General features: G+C 41.2%; 1 protein-coding gene across 2 annotated transcripts in view; it reads right to left on the minus strand.

The window, feature by feature from the left end:
• The window catches only part of LOC111951853 (zinc transporter 6), a 105,075-nt gene that overhangs the window by 28,362 nt on the left and 55,846 nt on the right, over nt 1-20,867 (minus strand). For both annotated transcript variants that reach the window (XM_023970113.2, XM_023970114.2), the window contains 3 exons: nt 14,098-14,178; nt 8,336-8,371; nt 7,477-7,571 (listed from right to left, as the gene is read on the minus strand). In XM_023970113.2, the coding sequence (XP_023825881.1) occupies nt 7,477-7,571; nt 8,336-8,371; nt 14,098-14,178 (212 nt within the window). The remainder of the gene's footprint in view (nt 1-7,476; nt 7,572-8,335; nt 8,372-14,097; nt 14,179-20,867) is intronic.

The following is a 20,867-nucleotide window of genomic DNA, read 5'->3' on the forward strand; positions in this document are numbered from 1 at the left end:
ATTCAGAATGACTGAGGTMATAATATATTAATAAGTGACTGTAATCGATAAGATATGAAAGTATCTGAAGAGTTAAATTCGGGAAATAGTAACTCTTTAACTTCTTATGGCTGCAATCCCGTTAACGGGATGATATGACAACAGCCGGTGAAAGTGCACGGCGCCAAATTGAAACAGAAATCTCATAATTAAAATTCCTCAAACATACATGTATCTTATACCATTTTAAAGGTAATATTGTTGTTAATCCCACCAAAGTGTCCGATTTCAAATAGGCTTTTCAGCGAAAGCACCACAAACGTTATGTTAGTTCACCACCAACTCACAGAAAAATTCAGCCATTTTTTCAGCCCAAGAGAGGAGTCACAAAAAGCACAAATAGAGATAAAATGAATCACTAACCTTTGATGATCTTYATCAGATGACACTCATAGGACTTCATGTTACACAATACATATGTCTTGTTCGATTAAGTTCATATTTATATCCAAAACCTCAGTTTACATTGGCGCGATGTTCAGAAATGCCTCCAATATCCGGAGAAATTGCAGAGAGCCACGTCAAATAACAGAAATACTCATCATAAACTTTGATGAAAGATACATGTTTTACATACAATTAAAGACACACTTGTTCTTAATGCAACCGCTGTGTCAGATTTCAAAAAGCTTTACGGCAAAACACAATATTCAATCTGAAAACAGTGTTCAGCCACAAAAGTAAGCTATACAGTTACCCGCCAAATTGTGCAGTCAACAAAACTCATAAAAAGCATTATAAATCTTCACTTAGCTTTGCTGATCTTCGTCGGAATGCACTCCCAGGACTCCCACAAGAAATGTTAGTTTTGTTCGGTAATGTCCATCATTTATGTCCAAATAGCTATTTTTGTAGCGTGTTTGGTAAACAAATCCAACGTCAGGAAGCGCGTTCACTAAAAGCTGACGAAATGTCCAAAAGTTCCGTAACAGTCAGTAGAAACATGTCAAACGATGTATTGAATCAATCTTTAGAATGTTTAACATAAATCTTGAATAACGTTATAATAACCGGAGAATTACATTGACTTCAGATGAGCGATGGAACAGAGCTCCCTCTCATGTGAACGCGCATGGTCAAGGCATGGCAGACCTGACTAATAATTCCCCTCTCATTCGGCCCACCTTCACAGTAGAGGCATCAGACAAGGTTCTACAGACTGTTGACATCTAGTGGAAGCCGTAGGAAGTGCAAACTCATCCATATCTCGCTGTGATTTCAATAGGATCTTGGTTGAAAATCAACCAGCCTCAGAATTCCCACTTCCTGTTTGGATTTTTGTCTCAGGGTTTTGCCTGCCATATGAGTTCTGTTATACTCATAGACATCATTCAAACAGTTTTAGAAACTTCAGAGTGTTTTCTATCCAATACTAATAATAATATGCATATATTAGCAACTATGACTGAGGAGCAGGCCGTTTACTCTGGGAACCTCTGTGCACCTTTCATCCAAGCTACTCAATACTGCCCCTGCAGCCATAAGAAGTTAATAAGAAGCTAGCTAACGTTACGTGTATGATCTGTGTAGTAATATTATTTGTATCTCAGAAATCCTTTTGCATTGTTAGTCTAATGCTAGCTAGCTAACTTTGAACCTAGTTGGTTAGCTTTAGCTACCTGCAGATTCATGCATGGTAGTAACGTTATGGGTTGGGATTATGGTTCATTGTTTAGGTAGCTACCTGTACCGTTTACACCTTCTGTATCCTGTGCATGTGACAAACTTTGACATATACTAAATGCATGGGTTTTTTAGTGTTAAAATACACCAGTTAGGCTATTTTGGACAATCAGGCTGCTGATGTCATACAGCTAGTTGTTTTTGTGTTTATGCTTTTTTCATAATGACAAGTTTGAATGTCGGACAACAATAGAATATTAGTGATGTCACTGTGACAACTGTCTACAGACATGTAGATAGACGTAGTATAAACCAGCCTTTAGTCTTAATATTAGGTTGAGTACACTGCCGTACTCGCTCTGTTAAGCACATGGCCTCATCTGAATCCTTAAGGAGATGGTTGGGGCTAAGGCTTAAGAGGGTCTGAACGATGCTGAATGGGTGTAGACAAAGAGCTCTCCAGTAGGTGTACCAAACACTCAAGGGCCATTTTCTCAAAAGTGGGGTGACAGGTTAATCAACTTTGAAAGCAGAATTACTTTCCCATTGTTCCTCAAATGTAGTGTATGATATACAGTGCCTTCGGAAAGTTCAGACCCCTTGACTTTTTCCACATTTTATTACATTACAGCCTTAATCTAAAATGGAAAAGTACAAAAAAAATCATCAGCAATCTACACACAACACCCCATAACGACAAAGCGAAAACAGGTTTAGAAATGTTTAGAAATGTATTACAAATAAAAAACAGATACCTAATTTACGTAAGTATTCAGACCCTTTGCTAAGACACTCGAAATTGAGCTCAGGTGCATCCTGTTTCCATTGATCGTCCTTGAGATGTTTCTACAACTTGATTGGAGTCCATCTGTGGTAAATTCAATTGATTGGACATGATTTGGAAAGGCGCACACCTGTCTATAAGGTCCCACAGTTGACAGTGTCTGTCAGAACAAAAACCAAGCCATGAAGTGGAAGGAATTGTCCGTAGAGCTCGGTGACAGGATTGTGTTGAGGCACAGATCTGGGGAAGGGTACCAAAAACATTCTGCAGCATTGAAGGTCCCCAAGAACACAGTGGCCTCCATCATTCTGAAATGGAATAAGACTCTTCCTAGAGCTGGCCGCCCGGACAAACTGAGAGGCGGGGGGGGGGGGGGGCCTTGGTCAGGTAGGTGACCAAGAACCCGATGGTCACTCTGACACCCATCCAACCTGACAGAGCTTGAGAGGATCTGCAGAGAAGAATGGGAAAAGCTCCCCAAATACAGGTGTGCCATGCTTGTAGCAACATACCCAAGAAGACTCGAGGCTGTAATCACTGCCAAAGGTGCTTCAACAAAGTACTGAGTAAAGGGTCTGAATACAGTACTTACGTAAATGTAATATTTCAGGTTTTTTTTTTTATAGCAAAAATGTCTAAAAACCTGTTTTTGCTTTGTCATTATGGGGTATTGTGTGTAGATGAGAAAAAAATAATTTTATCAATTTTAGAATTATTGTACAATTGTAAAAAAACACAATTTCATTCATTTTTACATAAGATCGAGCCGGTCAGTCAAAAAAAWWRTTWATCTTAAAATGTAAAAATAAATGATACTTTATTGTATTAATTGGTACCAATAAGAAATATTATAAAAGGAAGAGCCAATTGGTGGGAATGAAATTGAACAAGTTCCATCCACTAGATTCCTCAGTTTTAATTGATGAAACGTTATCCTAGGAAGATCATATTCAATTTGTCTGCAGCAAAGTGATGAAATCTGTTGGTATAATCAGAAAGATTGGTGATTTGGTTCATCAGGCTTGCTTCCCAGCTCTATACTATAGCTTAATTTACTCATGTCTCATTTACTGTAATATTGTCTTGGTCAGTAATGTCGTGTCTTTGGACTATCATTAAAGTGAAGACTGTTTTATTATCAAATCAATTCTGTGTAATTATTACATGATTAAACTAAATGTAAACATGAATTAACTTGGAAGTTGGGGCACTACTGGAAAATGTTGTATAACTTGCAATGAAAATTGAGAAAATTAGAAACATAATATCTGAAAATGAAGCTAGCTAGACTCTCTTATATTCTCCGTATACATGGATGAACGCTTCTCCCTCTCTGTCAAGGATGCCATAGTTGCCCTTAGTTTGAAAATGCAATACAGAGATGTGTTTTATACAACAGCCTTCTTTGTGACTCCCTCCGCATATTTGCAATCAAACGGCAGAATTTTGTCCTTGGTTTTCCTACTCTGCTTCCATTGGGAATTCCAGTGATTCCAAAACTAGGTCAACTTCTTTGGTGACAACACTGTTGATCACCGTTTCAGAAGAGTCTACAATGTCTGATTCAATGATTTTATTTTAGCCTAAATTTCCTCATTTCCCAGGGATTTCCTCATTGTCTGATTCATTTTCAGAGTCAGAAATGCACGATCATCCAGCAATAGCAACACTAAGTTTGTGATATCTTTCAAAAAAGCTGCATTAGAAAGGATTACACACACATWCTGAGCAGCTCATGTTAGACATACAGTGGGGCAAAAAAGTATTTATTTATTATTTAGCAATTATTAGGAAATGGAAGACATACAAGACCACTGATAATCTCCCTCGATCTGGGGATCCACGCAAGATCTCACCCCGTGGGGTCAAAATGATCACAAGAACGGTGAGCAAAAATCCCAGAACCACACGGGGGGACCTAGTGAATGACCTGCAGAGAGGCTGGGACCAAAGTAACAAAGCCTACCATCAGTAACACACTACGCCGCCAGGGACTCAAATCCTGCAGTGCCAGACGTGTCCCCCTGCTTAAGCCAGTACATGTCCAGGCCCGTCTGAAGTTTGCTAGAGTGCATTTGGATGATCCAGAAGAAAATGGGAGAATGTCATATGGTCAGATGAAACCAAAATAGAACTTTTTTGTAAAAACTCAACTCGTCGTGTTTGGAGGACAAAGAATGCTGAGTTGCATCCAAAGAACACCATACCTACTGTGAAGCATGGGGGTGGAAACATCATGCTTTGGGCTGTTTTTTCTGCAAAGGGACCAGGACGACTGATCCGTGTAAAGGAAAGAATGAATGGGCCATGTATCGTGAGATTTTGAGTGAAAACCTCCTTCCATCAGCAAGGGCATTGAAGATGAAACGTGGCTGGGTCTTTCAGCATGACAATGATCCCAAACACACCGCCGGGCAACGAAGGAGTGGCTTCGTAAGAAGCATTTCAAGGTCCTGGAGTGGCCTAGCCAGTCTCCAGATCTCAACCCCATAGAAAATCTTTGGAGGGAGTTGAAAGTCCGTGTTGCCCAGCAACAGCCCCAAAACATCACTGCTCTAGAGGAGATCTGCATGGAGGAATGGCCAAATACCAGCAACAGTGTGTGAACCTTGTGAAGACTTACAGAAAACGTTTGACCTCTGTCATTGCCAACAAAGGGTATATAACAAAGTATTGAGAAACTTTTGTTATTGATCAAATACTTATTTTCCACCATAATTTGCAAATAAATTCATAAAAAATCCTACAATGTGATTTTCTGGATTTTTCCCCCTCATTTTGTCTGTCATAGTTGAAGTGTACCTATGATAAAAAATTACAGGCCTCTCTCATCTTTTTAAGTGGGAGAACTTGCACAATTGGTGGCTGACTAAATACTTTTTTGCCCCACTGTATGCATGCTACATGGCAGACCAATCCGAATTCATCTCTCAGCATGTCCAGCCCAGCCATTATATCAGCCAATAATGTTTAGCTGGAAGGTTCCTGTCTTTCTCCGTAGCTAAACCAACTAGGCTCGTAATTTAACGATGGCAACAAGCAAGACAGACTTTATCACACATGCATCAGTACGATAAACAGAGAGAAAGCAGAGAACTGACTGCACTTTACTAAACGAGCGGCAGATCACCAACTCACAAGTTAGTGCTGTGGATACAAGCAGTATGCGGGGGCAGTAAGTCAGAACACCGGTCAAAGATGCTTGGGACAGACAGTGGTTGGAGCATTAGCTTACCCACAGAATGAACCCAAGATTGTAAAAGATGCATCTTTTACAATAGGAGTAAATTGTGCACAGTGGGCAGAGCCAATCACAAGCTAGCAAGATTCTATTGGCGCGTTATAGCATGCATTTGCATATTTCCATTCCATAGGGAACTCTTACACTGAAGTGTGCATGTGCAAGAACTCAATTCACCCTTACACTCCTTAAAAACAATGACATTTCTTGAAACATTGACAAAGTGTTAAGTCTATAAAATGTAGTGTACTGTGTTCGTAATAGATTGTAGTTTTAGGGACAGAAAACTGAGATGGAATGTCGGCTCAGTTTCATCCTGCTTCATCTTCTAGCTCTGCCTGCACTGAACTTCCTCTCCTCACTATATCCGCTGGTGAGTGACCGTTCCAATCGGATTAAGTTGACCCCATGTGACATGTCGGAGTTGACCCGAGTTGACCCCATGTGACATGTCGGAGTTTCACCTTTTGTTTGATCTAAAGGTGCACACTAATATGTCAATCATCAGTCATTGTGTACTACATCACTGTTACTCAACACAACCTGCTAAGATCCAAACACAAGAACTCCTCCTTCAGAACCGAGGAGAGGATTGGTGGAGGCCTACGCAGAGCCATTCAGAGGTCTCCTCTGTGGCACGTGACTGGGTGACAGACAAGGCCGACTGAGAAGACTGCTCATTCGTCCATGATCTAAGCACATCTCGTGTCGTAATGTTCCTCGAGCAGATTAAGTCATTCTAAGGCAAGGCGAAGGAGGACAGCAAGACAGCCGTAGTGCTCCTAACCTAGCATACTGCTCCACTAAAGACCTTAATTACATAAGATAGCAAAGCCATTTAGCCTTCCTAAGAGGCCATGGACCAAATACACCCCATCTGCACTGATCAAAAACATTGGGCAAATCGGAGCGGACACTAATACAGAAAAGGCCATAGACGAAGGGGACAGTGTCAACATTTTGCTTGTGTGTCGTAAACATTGGGCTCAAAACAAACAAAGACAGAAAGCTCAGCTTTCTACGCTGCCCTCTACTAGGTAGAGTGCTGACTGTGTGATCTCCAAGGGTTGTGTTTTCCTCTCGTCTCCCTCCATTCATTAATTTACTCCAGCTCTCTTCTATGGCCATTCTCATCTCTTTCGCCCCCCTAACTGCTTACCTCCCATCGCTCCTCGCTCTCTAGCGAACTTATTTTTTTCTCAGAATACTGGTTGTATTGTGAGCTAGAGTAGAGACCGTGCTAATGACGTGCACAGGGCTGTGTGTACACTATGAAAAGTCTCATTGAATTTCAGTGAGACTGTTGTAGGGGGTCAACTAGTATAGGGGCTGGATTGTCCCAGAGTCCATAACTGTGTCAATGACGATTTACAAACTAACAGTGAGAGATGACAGCTTGGGCCCTGCTTAGTGAATCACTGCAGCCACAGACAGGCATCGTGCAGCGCCAGCTCCCCAGCTGGCAGCTCAGGTTAATAGCAGCCAGACTGCAACAGACAGCCACGTACAGCAGKACCAGGCACAGTAGGGTGGCACCATGGCTACTAGGACTGCCATGTACCACAGACAGAATTGATTATCAATGACTGTGTGGAATCCATTACTGACAAACACAGTTGAAAACAAGACCTAATACTACCTCAGAATGCACTACAAAAATTATGCTTTATAAATGACATACTGTGATATCGGCAACCTCTTTTTCCATACAGTAAGTTAGTATAGACAGTTCATTATAACCTCCGACATACTAGGCAGTGACGGGTGAGGACAGTCAGAGTTGACCTACCTTCTGAGACGTAGACAAAGGGCTTGTTCTTCACAGAGAGAAGAGTTAGCAGGTTGAAGAACAGAGCTACAAAGGTCCCCACCAACAGACGACCCCTACACACACACACACGTACCATTATCAGTACAAAATAGACATACACTTGTAACACATTGATGTCAAACATAGCACACACTCTCCATGGCTTGTACAGTCATCTCATTGCCTTTCACTACACAAGTACTAGGCTAATTACTGTGCACACAATCAAGTTAAGAGTAATATTATTGCTAAAATTAAGTTGGAATACATTACACTTTCATGTTGAAGTTAAATAAGTGAATTGTGATGGAAAACAAACATCAAAACAACCAAATAGAGACAATTCATTTTTTTTTTTATATCCACAATAACAAATCAACTGAGGCAGATTTTAATGCTGAGGGAAGTCAGTGGGTGCTGCATTGTAAATGGATGTTCTACACTAGATTAAATGTTGTGGTACCTGGAACATGTGACGTCTTGCCTGGCTAACACCTGCTGCCCAGCAGTGAAAATAATACTTGTGGTTTTAGTGATAATGCACTCCAATGTTCCACTGCTTTGAAATGTAATCTCGTCAACGGAGACAGGTTTAAGTAGGTCTTGTTTTCATCAAACTACTAATCTTTGTTTCATAATGGTGATCCAGGCTGTGGCGAGTGATGGCAACATAATTAGCTGAAAATCACATTGTTTTCAGTTTAGAAGGACGAGAGCGACGGTAGGCTAGCACTGTCTGGACCTGCCTGTGATGTTTGTTTGGGCTGCTGTTCTCCCTGGAGTGTGTGTGTGGAACACGGGCGTGTGGGCAAGTGTGTTTGGACCGGGGCCTACTTACGTGTGCACCTCCGGCTGCTCCACGAATCTCTCCACACTGACAAAATAACAGAAGGGAAGAAAAACAGTGTCACATAGAAACATGGAGCAATATGGGACAAGTTAATAAACAAGGAAGGTACCACGTGACCTGACCAGGAAACCCTCTGTTGGGCTGTTATAGTACAAGGGCACTTCATATACCAGGAAACCCTCTGTTGGGCTGTTGTTCTAGTCATACTCGTAGTCGTATCCGTTTTATCACAGTTGATACTTGTAATCGGATCTACTCGTGAACGGAAAATCCGGAAGTGAGCTTTAAATGCCAGTAAAGCGTATACCTCAAGCGCGCATTACTGCACTATCACTCAGAGCTCATCGTTATGTTCCTTAACTCTTCCACACACATTGTTCAAAGGCAATCAACCCTGACAGATGAAAATGCACATGATTTACTTAGTCCTATTCAATTATCAACAAAATAAGGTAATAAATAGCCTAATGCATGGCTGGCTACTACTGCCTGCATTTATTCCAGACACAGATTTACAGTGCCTTCAGAAAGTATTCACACCCCTTGAATTTTATCACATTTTGTTGGTTTACAACCTGAATGGATTGAATAGAGATGTTGTGACTGKCCTACACACAATACCCCATAATGTCAAAGTAGAATTATGTTTGATATTTTTTACAAATTAATTCAAAAGGAAAAGTTGAAATGTCTTGAGTCAACTATTCAACCCCTTTGTTATGGCAAGCCTAAATAAGTTCAGGAGTAAAAATTTGCTTAACAAGTCACAATTAGTTGCATGGACTCCCTCTGTTTGCAATAGTGTTTAACATTATTTTTGAATGACTACCTCATCTCGGTACCCCACACATACAATTATGTGTAAGGTCCCTCAGTCAAGCAGTGAATTTTAAACACAGATTCAACCACAAAGACCAGGGAGGTTTTCCAATGCCTCGCAAAGAAGAGCACCTATTGGTAGATGTGTAAAACAATTCAAAAAGCAGACATTGAATATCCCTTCGAGCATGTTGAAGTAATTAATTACACATTGGATGGTGTATCAATACACCCAGTCACTACAAAGATACAGGCGTCCTTTCTAACTCAGTTGCCGGAGAGGAAGAAAACTGGTCAGGGATTTCACTTTGAGGCCAATGGTGACTTTAAAACAGATAAATAGTTTAATGGCTGTGAAAACTGAGGACGTATCAGCAACATTGTAGTTACTCCACAATACTAACCTAATTGACAGAGTGAAAAGAAGGAAGCCTGTAAAGAATAAAAAATTCCAAAACATGCATCCTGTTTGCAACAAAGCACTAAAGAAATACTGCAAAAAATGAGGCAAAGCAATTAGCCCCTTGTATTCAGGACAAATGTTATGCTTGGGGCAAATCCAATACAACACATTAATGAGTACCACTCTCCATATTTTCAAGCATAGTGATGGCTGCATCATGTTATGGGCATGCTTGTAATCGTTAAGTACTGCAGAGTTTTTCAGGATAAAAAAATWAATGTAATGGAGCTATGCACAGGCAAATTCCTAGAGCATAACCTGGTTCAGTCGGCTTTTCATCAGACACTGGGAGATTAATTCAACTTTCAGCAGGACAATAACCAAGGTCAAATATACACTGGAGTTGCTTACCAAGAATGTGAATGTTCCTGAGTGACGAGTTAGTTTTGACTTAAATCGAAGGCAAGACGTGAAAATGGATGTGTAGCAAATTTGCAAAAATGTCTAATAACATGTTTTCACTTTGTCATTATGGGGTATTGTGTGTAGATGGGTGAAAAAAATATACATTTAATCAATTTTGAATTCAGGCTGTAACAACAAAATGTGGAATAAGACAGAGTATAAATACTTTCTGAAGGCAGGTTAATTCGCTTGCCCCATATATTGTTTCACTTTTGAGAGAGCCAAACTTCTCTCCTGACACTTATGCCACAGAATTTGTAGAATCAAAATAAACTATCTACATTTGTCATTTTATTTTCAAATGATCTGTTGCTCTGTAAACATGCCTAAGGTGAGAATAAATAATAATAGCATGCAAGCATGGGCTTGGATCATGACACAACGACAGACGTCAACAATGGAATAATTATTTGTACAGAAAGTAGGTCTACTTAACAACGCCAAGCGGACAGACAAACCACCATATGGCCTCAGGAAAGTGGATGGGAAATAACTACATTGAACAACTATGTCCAACTACAGATTCCGATTCAAACACAATGATGGGAGACTTGTGACCCTGAGACGAGTGACTGAGTGAGTGAAACAGAGCCGTGCGTCTGTCTGGAGAAATTAGTGCAGAGGGAGAGCGGCTTGCTTCAATCCAATCGTCGTAGCAGGCTCAACCAATATCCCGCCCATTTCTTTACAGACGGAGAAACTAGCCGACAGTTGTTTAGAGCACATAGCGCTTCACACTGAGTGAAAGRGATATGAGTGCTGGTAGCTGAAAATACTTATTTTCAGATCCCGGAAAATTAGAAAATATACTTGTGTCATAATCGAATTTGGAAAATTCTCCATATCCATTACGATACTCGTTTTGTCCGAGTACTTGGCACACCCCTAGAATAAGGGCACTTCCTATACCAGGGAAAACACATGGCGCTAGTAATAATGAGGGGAGTCTGTGCTGAGATGCTAAGGCGGAGTGATATAATAAAAGAGATGGCCAGTACACACTGGGAGCTACATGGCCGATTTAAGTCTGATAGTAACACTAGTACCGATCACTGGGACAACAGCCATCAGAAACACACCACTAAAGGCTATTTACAGAAGTGGTTTTGCATATGTCTCCAGGATAGATTTGTCCTGGATGATCAAAACCTTTGTCCAGTATTCATGGCAACATTAAGGGAAGAAGGTATGGAGCCAGCCTAGATTTACCATACACTTACCACAAATCAACCTGGACTCGGGTAGATTTAACATAGAACATTCAAATCCGAGATACTCCAATTAGTATGTTATGTTCCGTTTTTTATGGCATGTATTAATTTGTGGATGGATGTCCATCACCCATTTCGTATGACGGATTACGAATTGCAATTCGTACAATATGCTACAAATTGCAATTCGTGCAATATGTTACGAATTTGCAAAACGTATGATATGTCACAAATTCCTATTTGTTGTGGCTAACTTTAGCTATGCTAGGGCTTAAGGTTAGGAGTTAGGTTAAAAGGGTTAAGGTTAGCAAGCATGCTAAGTAGTTGCAAAGTAGCTAAAAAGTAGAAAGTTGTTGCAAAATTGCTAAACTGCAAAAGTTGTCCATGGTGAGATTAGAACACGCAACCTTTGGGTTGCTACACGTTGGCGTTACAATACTACCCATCCACCCCGACCAACCACCATACTTTAGTTTTTGCCTTAACCCCCTAAGGTCGATGTCCGCGTCCCCACAAAATCTAATTTGCGAAATTWAAAAAAATCCCAATAAAGATCTGTCCGTTTCAGCTAGAGCAGTTTTTTTGCATTGGTTGCAGCTCAATCCACCGCATCCAGAGATGTCACACTTTCTCATCTGCAGTGAAAGATGACAGCTCTAGAGGGGTGTTTGTCAGACAATGAGACAACGAAAATCGGTCTTCTCACAAAATCGTCTGTACGGTTTGGCGATTTGGCCTACAAAACTATTATGACCCCTCTGTGGAAAGATGACGCTCACATGTTGGTTGTTTTTGCTCTAAGACGCCCACAGGCCTCAAGACTCGTCTGAAGGTACCCAAGTACCAGTTWAAAAAAATAATGGATGTAGTCGTGGCCAAAAGTTGAGAATGACACATTCATTTTCACAAAGTCTGCTGCCTCAGTTTGTATGATGGCAATTTGCATATACTCCAGAATGTTATGAAGAGTGATCAGATGAATTGCAATTAATTGCAAAGTCCCTCTTTGCCATGCAAATTAAATGAATCCCCCAAAAACATTTCCACTGCATTTCAGCAGTATGCTTGGGGTCATTGTCCATTTGGAAGACCCATTTGTGACCAAGCTTTAACTTCCTTTTATCAGACCAGAGGACATTTCTCCAAAAAGTACGATCTTTGTCCCCATGTGCAGTTGCAAACCGTAGTCTGTCTTTTTTTTATGGTGGTTTTGGAGCAGTGGCTTCTTTCTTGCTGAGCGGCATTTCAGGTTATGTCGATATAGGACTCGATTTACTGTGGATATAGATACTTTTGTGCCTGTTTCTTCCAGCATCTTCACAAGGTCCTTTGTGTTGTTCTGGGATTGATTTGCACTTTTAGCACCAAAGTACGTTCATCTCTAGGAGACAGAACGTGTCTCCTTCCTGAGCGGTATGACGGCTGCGTGGTCCCATGGTGTTAATACTTGCGTACTATTGTTTGTACAGATGAACGTGGTACCTTCAGGCGTTTGGAAATTGCTCCCAATGATGTACCAGACATGTGGAGGTCTACAATTTTTTTTCTGAGGTCTTGATTGATTTATTTTGATTTTCCCATGATGTCAARCAAAGAGGCACTGAGTTTGAAGGTAGGCCTTGAAATACATCCACAAGTACACCTCCAATTGACTCAAATGATGTCAATTAGCCTCTCAGAAGCTTCTAAAGCCATGACATAATTTTCTGGAATTTTCCAWGCTGTTTAAAGGCACAGTCAACTTAGTGTATGTAAACTTCTGACCCACTGGAATTGTGATACAGTGAAATAATCTGTCTGTAAACAATTGTTAGAAAAATTACTTGTGTCATGCACAAAGTAGATGTCCTAACCGACTTGACAAAAGTAGTTTGTTAACAAGACATTTGTGGAGTGGTTGAAAAACAAGTTTTAATGATTTCAACCTAAGTGTATGTAAACTTCGACTTCAACTGTATATATGGACACTTTAGTGCCAAAAATAAGGTGTTATATGATATTCCTGATCTCTCTTATATCTTTGACACTTCAGAACAAACTTCCTTTTTATTTTTTGGGAGGACTAACTGTTGTTCCATGTAGTGAATCTGTTATTCAATGTGTTTGTATGGGCTAATTGTAGTAAGGCCCAATTTCTTTATACTTCAGGTAGTATTAAAATTCAAAATCAAATTGCTAAATGTTCCTTGGTAGGACCTTTTAAAAACAATTCCATATAGCTTAGTAGAACCCTCCAACGTGTTAGACAGGGCTTAGACTCTTATGGATTAAGTAACCTTCTGTCTTATGTAACCATACCAAACGTAATATCATACTAATTTGAGTGTTCCCCCCACCCGTTTCTCTCTCTCTGAATGACGGAAGCCTTGTTACACACGTGCTTGACATGTTGTTTGGCAGCCATGTGAAAGAGACAGTGTAACGTCATCTCTCCCCTCCTCTACCCTGCAGAGACGTGACCGCTAGATAAACCCTGCCTTCTCTAATGGGTGCTTCAGGTTGAGGTGTGGACATAAGTATGAACAAACATTCCCAGTGCTGAAATGTCCTACACTCATCAACACAAACATCCCCCCCCCCCCCGAACACACTACACTAGCCCTACATAGAACACACATGGTTGACGTACTAGTTGGCAGCCGAGTGAAAAGAGGTAGTGACTGCGCCGTCATCAGCACTCCCCTCCCCCTCCTAAAACCTGCCTGAGCAGTGACCGCTGGATAAACCCTGGCTCTGGTCGCCTTGGCCCTAGGTGTGGGCACAAGCAGACATTCCCACAGCTCTGAAATATTCAGTAGCCCCCGTCCCCCACCCCGTGTCCCAAAACAGGGGTAAACCCTGGTTCCACCTACCTCTCCTTCAGGATGAACAGAGCGCCCAGCTGCACCAGCACCGTGGAGGCAAACACAGCAAGGACCTCCAGTCGCTTAAACCTGGTGGAAAACACACACACACACACACACACGTGCGCAATCAAGCAAACGAACATAACTGAAAATACACATGACTGACATCAGAGATCATGTGCTTTGTACCATACATTTTCATTTGAGCTACTGAAAGACTACCAGGATGCTTGAAAATGTTTTTTTATTTTTTATTATCACTGATCTCATTGTCTGATATGAAAATTCCAACGGACAGATAAAAATAAACATTCTGTACAACAATAACAACATTCTGTACGGCAATAAGAGGTACATGAATATAACAACATACAACGCAGGAGTTTTGGGACTGAGTCCGTCTCTGTGTCCGTTCTGTAAGCATTAATGAAAATCCTACTGTATCCAGAACATAGAAAGTGGAACACAAAACATTTCCATAATGACTTAAAATTGCTCATCACTAGTGCTGCACTGATATGGTTCCATACATTGTAGAAGCGAGTAGTGTATAAAAGGTACACTGTTAAGTCAAGAAGTAAGACGTTTCCATCTGTAAATGTACATAATTTGGTTATTTCCTTGTCCCCTGTCAATGTTTAGTAACATGCTGTACTGGGAAAGCTGGATAGACAGAAGGGTTAGGGAGAGTTGCTTCAGTTGAAATTAGATAATCTGTCCAGTGGCTGACCCATTGTACTGGCCCAGTGAGCACATTAGGGCCAAATCAAGCTGAAAAGCAGCTTTCTATGCAACCACCACTGCTCAACACCCTAAGGTCAAAGGAAAAAAAGCAAACACACAGAGCCCTATGCCAAACAAACAGAGCTCTACCCGATAAAAACAGCTTGCATGGTGTGTCAAAGGCTGTGTGTATGAGATGATTATGGACAAGACACAAACATACAAAGGCTACACCGTACCGCGACTGCAGTCTGTCACGGGCAAACAAACACACGGCCATCAACACAGGTCAGGAGCTTAACTTCTAGTCTAGAGTCTAAACAGATAGTAAAACAATTGTATCTTAAGTTTGCTTTGAAGTGTCTGTCCTGTATCTAAAATAAGATTAATCAGGAAATTATATATATTTTGTACCCATACTTAACCCCTTTTTTTGGCACTAAACTACTTCCATATATACACTGCTCAAAAAAATAAAGGGAACACTTAAACAACACAATGTAACTCCAAGTCAATCACACTTCTGTGAAATCAAACTGTCCACTTAGGAAGCAACACTGATTGACAATAAATTTCACATGCTGTTGTGCAAATGGAATAGACAACAGGTGGAAATTATAGGCAATTAGCAAGACACCCCCAATAAAGGAGTGTTCTGCAGGTGGTGACCACAGACCACTTCTCAGTTCCTATGCTTCCTGGCTGATGTTTTGGTCACTTTTGAATGCTGGCGGTGCTTTCACTCTAGGTGGTAGCATGAGACGGAGTCTACAACCCACACAAGTGGCTCAGGTATGGCACATCAATGCGAGCTGTGGCAAGAAGGTTTGCTGTGTCTGTCAGCGTAGTGTCCAGAGCATGGAGGCGCTACCAGGAGACAGGCCAGTACATCAAGAGACGTGGAGGAGGCCGTAGGAGGGGCACAACACCAGCAGCAGGACCGCTACCTCCGCCTTTGTGCAAGGAGGAGCACTGCCAGAGCCCTGCAAAATGACCTCCAGCAGGCCACAAATGTGCATGTGTCTGCTCAAACGGTCAGAAACAGACCCATAGAGTGGTATGAGGGCCGACGTCCACAGGTGGGGGTTGTGCTTACAGCCCAACACCGTGCAGGACGTTTGGCATTTGCCAGAGAACACCAAGATTGCAAATTCGCCACTGGCGCCCTGTGCTCTTCACAGATGAAAGCAGGTTCACACTGAGCACATGAGCACATGTGACAGATGTGACAGAGGCTGGAGACGCCGTGGAGAACGTTCTGCTCCTGCAACATCCTCCAGCATGACCTGTTGGCGGTGGGGTCAGTTCATGTGGGGGGTGGCATTTCTTTGTGGGCCGCACAGCCCTCCATGTGCTCGCCAGAGGTAGCCTGACTGCCATTAGGTACCGAGATGAGATCCTCAGACCCCTTGTGAGACCATATGCTGACACATGCACATTTGTGGCTGCTGGAGGTCATTTTTGCAGGGCTCTGGCAGTGCTCCTCCTTGCACAAAGCGAGGTAGCGGTCCTGCTGCTGGGTTGTTACCCTCCTACGGCCTCCTCCACGTCTCCTGATGTACGGCCTGTCTCCTGGTAGCGCCTCCATGCTCTGGACACTACGCTGACAGACACAGCAAACCTTCTTGCCACAGCTCGCATTGATGTGCCATCCTGGATGAGCTGCACTACCTGAGCCACTTGTGTGGGTTGTAGACTCTGTCTCATGCACCACTAGATTGAAAGCACCGCCAGCATTCAAAAGTGACCAAACATCAGCCAGGAAGCATAGGAACTGAGAAGTGGTCTGTGGTCACACCTGCAGAACCACTCCTTATTGGGGGTGTCTTGCTAATTGCCTATAATTTCCACCTTTTGTCTATTCCATTTGCACAACAGCATGTGAAATTTATTGTCAATCAGTGTTGCTTCCTAAGTGTACAGTTTGATTTCACAGAAGTGTGATTGACTTGGAGTTACATTGTGTTGTTTAAGTGTTCCCTTWATTTTTTTGAGCAGTGTATATATACACCATGTCTTCAGAAACTACACATCTTGATTTTTCCACATGTTGTTGTTGCAAAGTGGGATTAAAATGGATTTAATTGTCATTGTTTGTCAACAATCTACACAAAGTTAATGTCAAAGTGGAAGAAAATTTCTAACACTCCTTTTTTTATTAAATGGAGGAAAAAAAACTCATTTTTCTTCGATAAGTATTCAACACCCTGAGTTAATACATTTTATAGTCACCTTCGGCAGCGATTACAGCTGTGAGTCTTTCTGGGGAAATCGAAGATCTTTCAAAAACCTGGACTGTACAATAATTGCCCATTATACCTTAAATTCTCCAAGCTCTGTCAAGTTGGTTGTTGATCATTGCTAGATAGCCATTTTCAAGTATTGCCACAGATTTTCAAGTATTGCCACAGATTTTCAACACCATTTAAGTCAAAACTGTAACTAGGCCACTCAGGAACATTCAATGTCATCTTGGTAAGTAATTCCAGTGTATATTTGCTTCGTGTTTTAGGTTATTATCCTTGCCGATGACAAGCATACCTATAACATGATGCAGCCATCACCATGATTAAAAATATTAAGAGAGTGGTGTTGTGTTGGATTTGCCCCAAACATAATGCTTTGTATTTAGGGCAAAACGTTTTTTTTGCACTATTACTTTAGTGCCTTACTTAAAACAGGATGCATGTTTTGGAATTTTTATTCTGTACAGGCTTCCTTCTTTTCACTTTGTAGTTACTCCACAATACTAACCTAAATGACAATGTTGATTCATCCTCAGTTTTCACCTACAATGCATTTGTTAAGTATTCAGACACCCTTCTCTTTTCCAAATGTTGTTAAGTTACAGCCTTATTCTAAAATAGATAAAATAAATAAAAATATATAAAATCGACATACAATACCCCATAATGACAAAATGAACAGGTTTTTAGAAACAGTTGCAAATTTATTACAAATAAAATAGAAAAACCTTATTTACATACGTATTCAGACCTTTTGCTATGAGAAATTTAGCTCAAGTGCATCCTGTTACCATTAATCATCCTTGAGATGTTTCTACAACTTGATTGGAGTTCACCTGTGGTAAATTCAATTGATTGGACATGATTTGGAAAGGGGCACACCTGTCTATATAAGGTCCCACAGTTGACAATGCATGTCAGAGCAAAAACCAAGCCATGAGGTGGAAGGAATTTTCCATAGAGTTCCGAGACAGGATTGTGTCGAGGCACAGATCTGGGGAAGGGTACCAAAAAACATCTGCAACATTGAAGGTCCCCAAGAACACAGTGGCTTCCATCATTCTTAAATGGAAGAAGTTGGGAACCATCAAGACTCCTCCTCAAGCTCTSCGCCCGGCCTAACTGCGCAATCGGGGGACAAGGGCCTTGGTCAGGTAGGTGACCAAGAACCCAATGGTCACTGACAGAGCTCCAGAGTTCCTCTGTGGAGATGGGAGAACCTTCCAGAAGGACAACCATCTCTGCAGCACTCCACCAATCAGGTCTTTATGGTAGAGTGGCCAGACGGAAGCCACTTCTCAGTAAAAGGCACGACAGCCCACTTGGTGTTTGCCAAAAGGCACCTAAAGGACTCTCAGACCATGAGAAACAAGATTCACTGGTCTGATGAAACCAAGATTGAACTCTTTGGCTGAATGCCAAGTGTACCTCTGGAGGAACCTGGCACCATCCCTATGGTGAAGCATGCTGGTGGCAGCATCATGCTGTGGGGATGTTTAATCAGAGGCAGGGAGTGGGAGACGAGTCGATCGAGGGAAAGATGAATGGAGCAAGTACAGAGATCCTTGATGAAAACCTGCTCGCAGAGGCTCAGGACCTCAGACCTGGGGCGAAGGTTCACCTTCCAACAGGACAATGACCCTAAATCACACAGCCAAGACAATGCAGGAGTGGATTCGGGACAAGTCTCTGAATGTCCCTGAGTGGCCCAGCCAGAGCCCGKACTAGAACCCGATTAAACATCTCTGGAGAGACCTGAAAATAGCTGTGCAGCGACGCTCCCCATCCAACCTGACAGAGCTTGAGAGGATCTGCAGAGAAGAWTGGGAGAAACTCCCCAAATAAAGGTGTGCCAAGCTTGTAGCGTCCTACCCAAGAAGAATCAAGGCCGTAAGCACTGCCAAAGGTGCTCCAACAAAGTACTGAGTAAAGGGTCTGAATACTTATGTAAATGTTATACTTGAATTTATTATTTTATACATTTGGAAAAAACTGTTTTTGCTTTGTCATTATGGGGGATTGTGTGTAGATTGGTAAGGGAAAACAACAAATGAATATATTTTAAAATAACGCTGTAACGTAACAAAATGTGGAAAATGTCAAGTGGTCTGAATACTTTCCAAATGCACTGTATCACGGCCATTTAACTGTGTAACTGGTTTAAAATCATCATTGGCCAAATCCCTCAACGGTTTCCTTCCTCTCCGTCAACTGAGTTAGGAAGGATGCCTGTATCTTTTTCGTCACTGGGTGGATTAATACACCATCCAAAGTGTCATGAATAAGGTCTTAATTTAAAAAAATTTTTTATCTACCAATAGATGACCTTCTTTCCAAAGCATTGGAAAGCCTCACTGGTCTTTGTGATTGAATCTGTGCTTGAAATTCATGTGTTTGAATTACTATCCCATAAAGAGATGGGGTAGTTAGTTCTTCAAAAATCATGTTAAACACTATTACTGCACACAGAGTGAGTCCATGCAACTTAGACTTGTTAAGCACATTTTTACACCTGAACACATTTAGGCTTGCCATAACATAGGGGCTGAATACTTATTGACTCAAGACATTTCAGCTTTTAATCTTTTATTAATTTGTAAAGATGTCTAAAACATCTTTGACATTATGGGGCAGTGTGTGTAGATCAGTAACACACAATCTACATTTAATCCATTTTCAATTCAGGTAGTAACAACAAAATCTGGAAAAAGTATAGGGGTGTGAATACTTTCTGAAGGCACTTTACTACCATTCATTTTTAAAGCTGGGCAACCTTCAGACAAGTCCTGCGAGGCTTGTGGGCGTCCTAGAGCAAAACCACCGGCATGTACATGTTCGTGAGAGTTTCAACTTCGAATTGGGGGTTATCATATTTGCCCAAACTGTTTGGTCACTACAGACGTTTTCATGAGATTTTCAGGATGTCTTTATGTAAATGTTATACTTGAATTTATTATTTTATACATTTGGAAAAAACTGTTTTTGCTTTGTCATTATGGGGGATTGTGTGTAGATTGGTAAGGGAAAACAACAAATAAATATATTTTAAAATAACGCTGTAACGTAACAAAATGTGGAAAATGTCAAGTGGTCTGAATACTTTCCAAATGCACTGTATCACGGCCATTTAACTGTGTAACTGGTTTAAAATCATCATTGCCAAATCCCTCAACGGTTTCCTTCTCTCCGTCAACTGAGTTAGGAAGGATGCCTGTATCTTTTTCGTCACTGGGTGGATTAATACACCATCCAAAGTGTCATGATAAGGTTTAATTTAAAAAAATTTTTTATCTACCAATAGATGACCTCTTTCCAAAGCATTGGAAAGCCTCACTGGTCTTTGTGATTGAATCTGTGCTTGAAATTCATGTGTTTGAATTACTATCCCATAAAGAGATGGGGTAGTTAGTTCTTCAAAAATCATGTTAAACACTATTACTGCACACAGAGTGAGTCATGCAACTTAGACTTGTTAAGCACATTTTTACACCTGAAACATTTAGGCTTGCCATAACATAGGGGCTGAATACTTATTGACTCAAGACATTTCAGCTTTTAATCTTTTATTAATTTGTAAAGATGTCTAAAACATCTTTGACATTATGGGGCAGTGTGTGTAGATCAGTAACACACAATCTACATTTAATCCATTTTCAATTCAGGTAGTAACAACAAAATCTGGAAAAAGTATAGGGGTGTAATACTTTCTGAAGGCACTTTACTACCATTCATTTTTAAAGCTGGGCAACCTTCAGACAAGTCCTGCGAGGCTTGTGGGCGTCCTAGAGCAAAACAACCGGCATGTAA

Source organism: Salvelinus sp. IW2-2015, linkage group LG25 (genome assembly GCF_002910315.2).
Source record: "Salvelinus sp. IW2-2015 linkage group LG25, ASM291031v2, whole genome shotgun sequence".
In the NCBI taxonomy this organism is placed as follows: Eukaryota; Metazoa; Chordata; class Actinopteri; order Salmoniformes; family Salmonidae; genus Salvelinus; species Salvelinus sp. IW2-2015.